The 11888-nt window shown below is 46.2% G+C and overlaps 1 protein-coding gene across 1 annotated transcript; it reads left to right on the top strand.

The window, feature by feature from the left end:
- Window positions 1-189: 189 nt before the first annotated feature.
- cdc34a (cell division cycle 34 homolog (S. cerevisiae) a) lies at window positions 190-10056 on the top strand. Its single transcript, XM_076087847.1, has 5 exons — window positions 190-603; window positions 7980-8066; window positions 8323-8420; window positions 9490-9624; window positions 9749-10056. The coding sequence occupies exons 1-5, from the start codon at window positions 421-423 to the stop codon at window positions 9972-9974; spliced, it is 729 nt and encodes a 242-aa protein (XP_075943962.1). The 5' UTR covers window positions 190-420; the 3' UTR covers window positions 9975-10056.
- Window positions 10057-11888: the final 1832 nt, after the last annotated feature.

The raw sequence follows: 11888 nt of genomic DNA, 5'->3' as shown, positions 1-11888 counted from the left end.
CCGGTGTAGCTGATTTCAATTAGTTAACATTGCATTTAGTTAAAGTTATAGCCTGAAAAGTGACAAACCGTTAACATATGGAACGTAAACGTTAAAAATGACAGATATGGGCTTTATTTCGAAAGCCGTAACCGGAAATGGAATAGGTACTGAGTGTGGCTTCACAGCAGCGGGTTTAGATGGTTGTTAATAACTGAGGCTACCCGGGACTGTTCACAACAACAGAGGAAGCAGCACCAGCTCTGACCAAATAAAGCCCCGTCGCGATTTTTTTTAGATCCTGTTTTTGGAACCGTGCTAACGGAAACCAGCGTTAGCGCGTTCCTCAACTGATAGCTTATTGTTTGTACCGAGCAAGCTTTGTCACAGCTGTGGTGGGTCGTTGCCGATATATATTTATATACAAATCGTTGTGGAATTATGGCTCAGCATGGACACCATGTAGCCAGTTCCCAAAAAGCCCTGATGCTGGAGATGAAAAGTCTCCAAGACGAGCCAGTCGAAGGGTTCAAGATAACTTTGGTGGACGAGTCCGACATGTACAACTGGGAAGTGGCGATATTCGGACCCCCCAATACACACTACGAGGGGGGGTATTTTAAGGTGAGTAGCTAGTGTTAGCTAGCAGTCGATCTATTGTTCTTTAGCTGGTATATTTAGCCCACATTTAAGTAAAATCGAGGACAGTCCAACGGTTAGCAGGTAACCGCTAATAACGTTAACTTCGCTAATTGGCAGCTGTTCCCTGTTTAGCGTTACTGTGATAAAACAATCTCCTTCTTCTTTGTTCAACTTTTAAATCGACTCAATCAGGATTATTGACTGCTTGTAAACATTAAAACTTATTTTTCCTTAAAATATATAGAGATGCATCGAGGTCCTCTTTTTACAGTGTCAGTCAGCACGTGAGCACGTTTTTACAGAGTCACTTTTGTGTTTTAAAATAAAACAAAAGGTCGTTAGCATAAACCTGCTAAATGCTCATCACCTTAGGTTAACTAACTCAATCATTCCCTTTGTGTGTGTGTGTGTGTGTGTGTGTGTGTGTGTGTGTGTGTGTTTCGTTACAGCTCAACAGCTCTAGTTAGATGAGACTTGTTGTTTGTATATTCAAATGAACTCAACCCATAGTGTGTGGTAACCTTGCTTTTGAAATGTAGACGGGCCCAATCAGAGTCAACAGCCATTTCATTTGTTTTTCATCCACACTTCCTCCCTTGAGAGTGAAAAAATTGTTTTGGTTTCACATGTATTTCTGTTCTTGACAAAGAGGGTTGGCAGTTTACAAAGCCTCCACTAACTTATTAGTTAACTACTCAATTGTCTTGGTATTAAAAGGCACTCAATGCTGTTCGATCTTTTTAGGATGACATGAACGTGACCTGGTTGTCTGTACTGGTCTTGTCCAAAAAGTTGGAGCAATGGAAATTGATTTTCCACTCACTTTAAGCCCCACTTAAAGTCAGGCACCTACATTGTAAATATAGAATAGCATTGCATTTGTTGCCATAGCAGAGAACCTATGTGTGTGTGTCTGTGAAATTCAACTTCAGATATTGCAAAACACTGAGTGGATTCCTGCTCACACAAGTCCTGTGCTAATGTGGTTACTCGTCCTATTAGGCACTTTGATTTATTACTTTGCCTGGCAAAGTCAAATAAACCCCTGTTACTGCTGCTTCAAACGTTCCCCGGATAGTTGTTTTTATTGGACGTCAAACAAAAAACAGTGCGCTTTTTATTAATGTGGCATCATGGTCCTGTCTTTCTGAGAAAAAGACTAGAATAATGTAGGTCAGGGCCTTGAAAGCAAACAAACAACAACACACTCAAACTGTACATGGTTTCTTTTACATGGCATTCTGTTGTTTATAATGCTAAGTCCCGCATTAGCCATAGTTGTTTTCTATGTTGCAGTTAAACCGTAATTTATATATATATCAGCGAAGGCTCCTGTGTTCAGATTATCCAGCATATTGTGAATGCTCTCTGTTTGTAGATCATCCCTTCAGCAGTACAGTCTTGTTATTCCAGTTCTTGAGAAGCTTGTTCATTTTGCCCCTGGTCCTCTTCGAGCATGTGAACACAGGCAGAGGGCCCCGGTCAGGCCGCCGTAGACGGTGTTCAGTGGATCCGTGTGGGTGCCGTGTACAGGATTCCTTTGTCGGGCCAGGAATGCACAGCCTGCCTGTGAAATCCACCGCATGGTTGTGACTCATTGTTCTCCGCCGGGTTTCCATCCAACCAGTTTGCTTTATTCAAATAATTAAAAAAATAGACAAAAGAGGAAAAACCCACCCTGTTCTGATCCAGGTTACCCAAACAAACGTGACGCGCTGCAGCTGCCCGGACAGGTAATGACATCGCACGATACCGAGCTGAGTCAGGTATTTGTTTCACATGGGTGTTGCTCTCGGAGAGTCACACCATGAATACATTATGCCGGCAGGCACACAGTGGACTATTGAAATTACATTTCAAATGGCACAATATCCACAATACTTATCATAAATTGACCTGTTGGTCTCACAAAGTGTGTGTGTGTGTGTGTGTGTGTGTGTGCGTGCGTGCGTGTCCCCGTCCGTCCGCTTTGTCATGTGAATTATCCCTCCGGGCTCGGAGTGTCTGATGATTGCTGGCAGAGGGCCAGTCGGTCCCATAGACAGCAGTGGTCCTGGGACATGTATGAGGCAGATTAGTGGGGTCGCTTTCACTCCCAGAGATGGCAGACTTTAAAGGAGTGTTTGGACAGTGGCTCACTGTGTGCGTTGTTGTTGTTGACGTTCAGTTTGATTCTCCAGACGATATTATTACTACTACTTTTTGTTTAAATTCTATTGAATATAATGTTCATCTGAGGCTTAAATATGAGCCGTTCAAATTAACAAGTTTCTGATCTGCTTCAACTGTTTGTTGAGGAAGTCATGTAATTATGACCAAAGCATTAAAACTGCATTTGACATCATTTAAAAAATGTTTTATTTGCTGAGGAGCCCCTTGTTTTTCATCCCCGATCAGAAACGGCAATCTCTAAATTTGTGATGCTTGCAGTTTTGTCTGACACTTGTAATACATCTGCATTAAAATATAGAAATGGATGGAAATCTAGTGAATCACAGCACTTTATTTGCATACAGTGACCTAATTCATTACTGTTATTTTAATCTGTGTTCAAATGAACCCCCTCCTCAACAAGCCAAACTTAGTGACGGTACTTTCCGAGGGGCGTGTTCTGTGTAACGGGCTCAACCGACAGGCTTTACTCTACATGGCATAACGTACAGCGTATCTGAAGTTCTGACTTCAGTTTTAATGTAATAGTTTCATGTCTATACAAGGCAAAGACACAAGCTACACAAATGTATCCAAAAAATCATACTTAAAAAACAAACAAAGTATTGCTGGAACATAAAACCCACCACGTTTACTTGCTTCTGTGCTCTCCTTGTTGATCAGCTTGTTGGGTTAATAAAACGAGGACGACCAGCGTGTGCAGGTCTGTAAACTCCACGATGACGTTGCTTTTTCTGAGACACCGAAGTCTTGTCGGTTGTCATTTGGCAGATTTGACCTCTTCCTGCCCTGTTTTACCGTGTTCTGTATGCACAACTATAAGGTCACGCTCACGGTGATGTACGACAGAATCTACGCTGTGCGTGTGTGCGTGCAGTGACTGCACAAGAGCCTGGGATCTGTGAAATTGGATGGGTGACCATGTTCGAAGTGCTGCTGTGTCATCACCTGGTAGCTTTAATTGTCTTTTTTTTCTTGCATGTAAATGGGGTCTCTGCATCTCCAAATATAGTGTGAAACAGAACGTCTTTCGTATCTCGAGGCAAGCGGTTTTCTCGAGTGGCACTGACGGACCACTTCTTCACAGCAAACATGAAAAAGAGGGGGGTGTTTCCCTTTTGGTTTCTGGCCCAGCTGACTCTGGGCCTTCCCTTCCTTCCTCTTCGTGTGCATGCTACATAATTCGTACCAGCGGTTGGAGGGGAGGGAACAGGCAGAGAGGACCCAACCCGGCTGCATAGGGCTTTTGCTAGGCCGAGCGGTTGGAGCCATGTCTCCCCCCCCCCTCTGGCTGTGTCCCGGAGAAACGAGAGTGGGGCAGAGGAAAGAGGAGGGAACACAGAAACCGCCGGAATCGAGATCAGGCAGAGCCCTTCCTTGCAGCGGTGCCCCTTCTTTTGAAAGGCGAGCCTGCTGTGGATAGAGGTGACGTGAGGCCCCAGCAGACAGTTATTACCGTCCCCTGAAGCCTGGCCATGTGTGTTCTTTCTGCTCTTCCTGTACATGCCACCAGTGTGGTGATATACTTCTCAAACATAGCTGTTTGTTTGAAATGGTGATCACCCTAAGACGTGTGTGTGTGTGTGTGTGTGTGTGTGTGTGTGTGTGTGTGTGTGTGTGTGTGTGTGTGTGTGTGTGTGTGTGTGTGTGTGTGTGTGTGTGTGTGTGTGTGTGTGTGTGTGTGTGTGTGTGTGTGTGTGTGTGTGTGTGTGTGTGTGTGTGTGTGTGTGTGTGTGATTTGCCCGACACAGGGACTTTTTCTTCTTTCCCCTCAGCGTGAGCTCGGCCTGGCTGTATGAGGATAAGGTCTGTGGAGAAGGCGAGTCGGTGCTCGGGGAGAACGGAATGATTTGTTCTGTTCAGGGTCTTTGCATTGACCTGGTTTACTTCGCCTTGCTGTCCTTTTCCACACGGCGGGCGCGTTCCCCGTCGTTCCTGTTCTCCCTTCAAGGCTGCTTTTAAGCTCACAATCCGAACAAGATATATATATAAAGTTTATCTGCTGTCCCGTAGTCTCGGTAACCAGCCCTTCATGAGTCCTTTTTTGCATGCTCGGCAGGAAATTGGCTGCACTGCAAATGAGCTGTTCAGGGTTACTCACCTTTTGACCGCGGATGCTGTTAATTCTGTGCTCAATCCAATTATGAGGCATGACATGCAAGTCAGCTGTAGCATTTTGCAGCAAGTGTACTGAGGCGAGCACTTTGCGATGGGCAGAGATCTTCTTTGAGCTGCTGTATCCGAAGCAAAAATAAGTCCTGCCCAGTAATGGAGACACAGCGAGAGCGGGTGTCGTACAGTGAAGGCTCATGTGTGAGTATATGATACGGGTGGGAATAGATATATTCAATACATGACGATGGAAACTAAAGAGGAATCTGATATCGGCCCTCTAAGACCCCGCTGAATCTTCCTCGTGTTTCTTCTCTGCTCGCTGACCGAGCGCCATCACACATCTCCACCCTCCTTCCATCAATCTGAGGTTTGGTGTCACTTTGGTGGGCAGGTCAAGAGTTTCAGGCCATCTTCTGGTCAGTGAACTCCACGTTACTGGTGGTTAAATGGTCCTTAATACGGCCTGTAACACACCCATCACCTGGACAGACCTTCAGGACAAACTGCTCTGCAACTACAACGACTTAATTGTTGGATGCTACTAAAACCTCAAGAAACACACACGCACACCTTTCCCTTCTTAGCCATCTGACTGTGTCAAGTTGTATGCTGATAGTATCATTGAGCTTTGAATGGCCTGTGTTTGTGGCATTGTGTTGAAAGGAATATGGTTTGAAAGCCTCCTGGTAAGCTGCATTGTGAAATCATGCTCTTACCTTCTTAAATCAATGCTTATCCTTAATGCATATCCCCAGCTTCCTGCTTTACTTGTAGCTTGCATTCAAACTCACAGGATTGTGATGAATGAAGCTAGTTAATGGTGTCGGTGCAAAGGCCTCAAAGCAGAAGGCTACAAAGTGGGATCTATTTTTTATTTATTTTTATTCAAATATGCACGTGCATAAAGATCCCGTGTGATGAAAGCAGCGATGCGGAGTAGTTGGTACCCGACATTTCCCCGTGTGTCGACCAAGAGTTGTCTTGCTCTGGTTTACGTTTGTGCCTTTTTTGTTTCCAGGGCGTCATAAAAAGGGTTGTGATGAAACTGGATGGATAAGACGGTTCTTTACCAAAGATATTTTGGTGGTGTGAATTAGGATTGTTTTTAAAAATCCATAACAATGCAAGAGAACTAAAACCATCTGGGGGCTTTCATAATCAGATGTCATGTTGCTGAAGAGCTCGTCATAAGCTCACCGGAAGACAAACGAGCATAAACCACTTTTCCCACTGGGAGTGTTGGCACATTGTTACGGAGGCAGGGAGGTTTCCCAGATATATAAAAATAATCTTTATCTTTGCCTACGTCTCAGTCAGTGGACTTGACAGTGATAATCTTGATGCTGATATTGTTTTGGAAGACAAACCCAGCTCCCACTGTTCCCTGGCCCTCGTCTTCCTCCTCACCCTGGTTGTTGTTGTGTTGCCCTGTTGCCCTGTTGCCAGCCAGTAATATGTACAATGTTTGCTTGAACCCTGCACTCTGACGGGGTCGCCAGCTTTCCGACCCGGGGATTTTGTTATTTTCCCCTACACGTGGCATTCTCTCAGGACTGTGTCAGTGTTTCCTTCTCCACTCTGGCTTTATTATGGTGAGAGCAGGTTTATTCTGCAAATCCAGATCACATAAAGACGGCAAATGTTGGTCTTGTATGGAAAGTCAGGACATACTGACACACACACACACTTTAAAGATAACAGATCCTGAACTGCAGCTTTATCGGACAGACTCTGTGACCGTTAACCGGTCAAACGTCTAGCGTTTTGGTCACAGCGTTGATGAGTTACTGCTCCATCCTGCGCTGGCTTAAAGGCTATATTGCATGCAAAGGGGGATAAGACCTTAATGTTAAGCACACATATTATATAGAGCACAACCCCTTTTATTTCCAAGTGAAATCCCCCCCCCCCCCCCACTACCTCACCACTGCCTCCCTGCTCCCATGCAGCCGATTTCCCCCCTCCTGCCTCCCACTTGTCTGCTCACAGTTGGGCAGACCAGCTGACCATGCCGAATCAGCAAATGTGAACAAGTGTGTATGTGTGTGTGCATATGACAGCGGGGTTAAGCAGAAGGTTTCATGCTGTGAGTGACGTGCGTGTGTGTAATCAGTATCTGTGTGTCTCCCCCCCCCCCCCCCCGATGCCACCCATGGCACGCCTTATGGAACGGGAGGCGGGGTCCTCCACACATAGGAGCATTAATACAGTATGTGTGTGGGGGGGGGGGGGGGTTATAGCAGAACACGGGTGTGAGTAGTGGATTGTGTTGGGTTGCAGTGACAGCTGGAGAGGACAAACCCCCACAATGTCTTTTATACAAGCAGCCCCTCCCCTCACCCATCGGTGTCTCTAAGCTCCACACAGTCGGCAGCTGAATGCACTGCCTCCCTCCCTCCATGCAATATTACATTACACTGTCATTAGCTCGTCCATACGCCGCCACAGTTTGCCAAGACTTGTACAGCTACTATTTATAGTTCTTTTTTTCTTTTTTTTTTTTTCTTTCAATCACTACTGACGCTGATCAGCGCGATTGTGGAGATCTTCATTCAGCACCTGCTTGTTGACACCAGTGCTGCAAGCGTCGGCCTTTGTGAATGACAACGTACAGAATCGAGCACTCTCTTACTCCCGTGTGTGTGTGTGTGTGTGTCTGTGTCTGTGTGTGTCTGTGTCTGTCTGTCTGTCTGTCTGTCTGTCTGTCTGTCTGTCTGTCTGTCTGTCTGTCTATTCACTTTACCCTGGCAGACTGTGTCCACAAGCAGAGTAGTTTTTAGCATGCCGAATCGGTGGATACAATACACACTGTATGTTTTCTTTAAGTGAACAGCACCACTAGTCCCTATAAAGTGATACGCAGCGGCTTACATGTGGCTAAAGGAGTCACCCTTTACTTTCCCAGGTACATTTGAGACGGTCTGGCTCTTTTGACCGACTGGGTGGAAATGTTTCTCCCAAACTGCAACAGTGTGGAGGGAAGTAGTCATGACTTGTCTGTTGGTGAGGGAGAAATGCAAATGAACTGCCTGCCTCTCACGCAGCTAATATGTGTCTTCTCTCGCCCTCAGGCTCGGATCAAGTTCCCCGTCGACTACCCGTACTCTCCACCGGCTTTCCGCTTCCTCACCAAAATGTGGCACCCCAACATTTATGAGGTAATTGTGACCAGTATAAGTCCTTGTACAAAACATACCGGAGCTGCTCATATCTTTTATTAATACACAGGTGAGATAGTGTCATATATGCAGGGTATGTGTGAGTATATGATAACACTAGATCCTGGTTCAACTCTTATGTTTTAGAAGGATTTCTAAAGCAAACTATAGAAGAGTGTCCAATCCCAGTAGAGTCTTTTAACTGTATCTGAGTTGTAATAAGTAAACTGTTGGTTGTGTCCTCTCGTGTCCCTAGAACGGGGATGTATGCATCTCTATCCTGCACCCACCAGTGGACGACCCACAGAGCGGGGAGTTGCCTTCAGAGAGGTGGAACCCCACACAGAACGTCAGGTACACGATACAATGCTCTCAGTTCTGTCCTGGTTCTTCTTAAAGAACAACACGCACACAACGATGAGCAGTCAGCTGTTTGTCCAGTGGCTTACAGCTGGCTCTTTAAATATTGTTATTTGAATCATCTGCCCAACACGCTCCCCATCCCAGTCATCTGCCTTTTAGTCAAAATGTCAAATATAGATTTTTTTTTATAAGATTGGCATCAAAATGTTGTTCGTTTAAACACTTTGTGGCGTTGATTTCCAGTAGCTTTGCACCTTAATGCGATGTCGCATCACTAGCCTCCTTCTACTGTCCACACTTCCTTCATCGTCTCATTGTCCACCAATCAACACAGACTAAAGGCTTCACAAGTCATGCAAGTGTTTATGCAGCTTGTCGTAAGTCAGCGTCACCAGACTGACCTCCAGCTAGGTTTTTAGATTGCTTTCTTATCTAGCGAGCAGGATTTAGATGTTATCCTGTTGGGGGTGTTTTTTCATGACTTTATGTAGTTTTGTTCTTTTTTTGGCTATTATTGTACGCTAGTTTTTCACCCCATTTGTTATGCATCTCTAGATTATGTAGCATCTAGGAGCAGCGCTGCTATTATCAGCTAATAGATCATTAGTGAGTAATCTGTAACTATTGGACTTAATTTAAACATTTGTTTGAGATGTGTAAACGTCCAAACGTGATGTATAATTCACCAACAACAAAATCAGTCCCACAATCTGTCTCATGGAAACAGGAGAGCTGCTAGGAGATCACAAGTACGAGTTGATTCACCTGAGTCAAAGTGAACTTTAAGTGATGTATTTCTGTCAGGACATTTAATGAACAGCTCTTGGAGCCAAATTCCACAGACGACAGCAGAGACAAATGGATGTTCTAGGGTTTAGAACCCTAACCTTCATTCCCCCCTCCCCCCCCTCCCCCCTTTCTGTTCTCTCTGTTGCCTTTCTTTTATTTATTTATTTCCCTGTACGACTCTTTGTCCAGCATTCTCAATGTCTCTTGTCTCGTCTTACCTCGTCCTCTTCCTGTATTTTAATCTCTCTCCACTCTTGGACGTCTCTCTCAGGACCATCCTGCTCAGCGTGATCTCTTTGCTGAACGAGCCCAACACTTTCTCCCCGGCCAACGTGGACGCGTCCGTCATGTACCGCAAGTGGAGGGACAGCAAGGGCAAGGACAGAGAATACATCGAGATCATCAGGTACCGAGAGGAAGAAGGAAAACTGCACACACGGCACTCTTCACACGTAGCAGGTACACAAAGTACCAGCGCTGACGCTCAGCGTGGCCTCATATGTTTTTCCGTCTCTCGTCTTCCCTCGCAGGAAGCAGGTGGTGGCGACCAAAGCGGAGGCAGAGCGGGACGGCGTCAAGGTTCCCATCACGTTGGACGAGTACTGCGTCCGCACCCAAGTCCCGCCCACAGACGACGGCTCCAACCTCTTATACGACGACTACTACGACGACGAGGAGCTGGAGGACGACGACGACGACGAGGACAACGAGGACTGTTGCTACGATGACGACGACTCGGGCACCGAGGCCTCCTGACCTTTCCTCCCCACGACGTCACCTTGTCCCCGATACCCCCCCCCCCCCCCGCCACACACGCCTCCCTCTCTTGTCATGGACTGAACTTTAATTCCCTGCCCCCCCCCCCCCCCCCCCCCCTCTTCCTCCTTAATAAACCCCTCATCATCCTCACTTATCACAGGCCCCCCCCTGTCCACCTTCTGTCACATGTGCAAAGTATGCACACTAAAACCTGATGCAGCGAAGAAAAGAAAGCTACAGTTGTTTTGTTTCTTACATGTTTCTCCTTTTTTTTTTTTTTTTTTATTGGTTGTCTGAGTAGAGGATACGCACACACGCGCACACACACACACACACACGACAATAATAGTACTTTCTTATCTGCTTCTGTTTGTCTGCACTGATATCTGGTTTAATTTTCTCAAAAAGCGCTTTTAGCTCCGAGACCTGTTCCTCCCTCCGGCTTTGAGTGGAACAAAGACCGTCTGGTGGCCACGTTTCTCGTAGAAAATTTGGCCACGTAATAGTCACGCCCTTTTTCTCGACATCATCAGCGGGGTGGAATGTAACGTCACAGGTCAGATCAGATCAGAGTACAACAAGCGGGGAGCATCGGCAAAGGAAGCTAATTCAGAAAAAGAAAGACGCACGTCATGAGTTTTTAAAAGCTGAGTCACTTCTGCCTCTGAGCCACGTGTTGTGACCTCTCCGGTTTAGCGGGGCGTTCGGAGCCCTGCCCCGCTTCACCTCGGACACTTTAGAGCCTCAGGGCTTGTGCTGCTCCAAAACAGGGAAGTTATCCATTTCAAGAAAGAAAAGCTGTTGACACTCCCTTGTGCCTTCCCTCACTCCCTGATAACACAGAGCTGAATGACTTGTGGGACAGACCGTATACACACAAATGAAAGGCAGCGGAGGGGAGATATTCAAGCTCACAAGGTTTCCGGTGTGGGGATACCACACAAACATCCCTCCTGATGGAACAAACTTATTCATAGCAGCACCTGTCAGATTTGTCCAGGGTGTGAGTTGAGAAAGGTGTAAAAAAAAAAAAAAATCCCAACAGCTGAACTAAAGACTGGAATGTAGATCCCACATACGTCCTCTTGACTGCCACGCAGCCGTCATCATACAAGCACGTGCTACTAGTGGCCTGGATGCATTAAGAAAACAGCTGGCTGAGCCGGCTGCTGCTCATGAAATCCAATGTACTGTATTTTTAAACAAAAACTATGCAGTCAGTGCTTGAACCTACTTAATATGCAGTGCTTTAAACGTGGCAGTGAAGCTGAGCCTTTCAACAATCTGACCTGAACTCCAGCGTGAGTTTTACAACCTGTGAGGACTTTGGAAGGACTATGTCCCTTTTGTCAGAGTTGGGACATGTGTATTTGTGTCGGCGGTTTGTTATTCCAACTCCAGGGAGGCACAAGTCTCCAGGGTGGAAGAGACGAGAGCGAGGTTGCACACCAGCCTTCGTCAGAGCTCGCTCCCTAGTGGCGGCTCTCTGTACTGGCATCCCTCCCCCCCTCCCTTCTGAAACTGCAGCCATCTTGACTCGCCTGAATCAATGAACCCTGTTACCTCAGAGGAGATCGGGTAGCAGTGTGAGAGGGTTTCAGGAGAATGGAAGTGGCCTGGTGAATATGCAGACTGACGGGGGTCTTTGTTTTCAGTCTCCACTGTCAGAAGCTCCGTGGTTTCTTCTCTCCTGACTGCCAGCCGTGCTGAAAGACACGTTAACACCACCCAACAGTATTTACGATGGAATTCCCAACATCCCAGTAATTATGTTTCCGGTGTGTGTGTGTGAGAATATTGTTTTGTTTTTTTAAGATGTGCTGAGAAGAAGCAGAGTTGGAAAAGGAGTGGGGATAGGGTTGATCTTTGAGCATGAACAGGAGAACGTGGTTCTTCACTAGCATGCTGTTA

The sequence above is a fragment of the Anarhichas minor genome, unplaced genomic scaffold (genome assembly GCF_050575085.1).
Source record: "Anarhichas minor isolate MPS153535 unplaced genomic scaffold, ASM5057508v1 ptg000010l, whole genome shotgun sequence".
In the NCBI taxonomy this organism is placed as follows: domain Eukaryota; kingdom Metazoa; phylum Chordata; class Actinopteri; order Perciformes; family Anarhichadidae; genus Anarhichas; species Anarhichas minor.
Note: the sequence above shows the minus strand (reverse complement) of the source record. Positions and strands in the feature narration are given on the sequence as shown.

Excerpts from the sequence above, each read along its gene's own strand:
- cdc34a (XM_076087847.1), top strand. The coding sequence starts at position 421 with ATGGCTCAGCATGGACACCATGTAGCCAGTTCCCAAAAAGCCCTGATG. Across the intron at positions 8,421-9,489 it reads AACCCCACACAGAACGTCAG|GACCATCCTGCTCAGCGTGA; the intron begins GTACACGATACA and ends CGTCTCTCTCAG. Across the intron at positions 9,625-9,748 it reads GAATACATCGAGATCATCAG|GAAGCAGGTGGTGGCGACCA; the intron begins GTACCGAGAGGA and ends CTTCCCTCGCAG.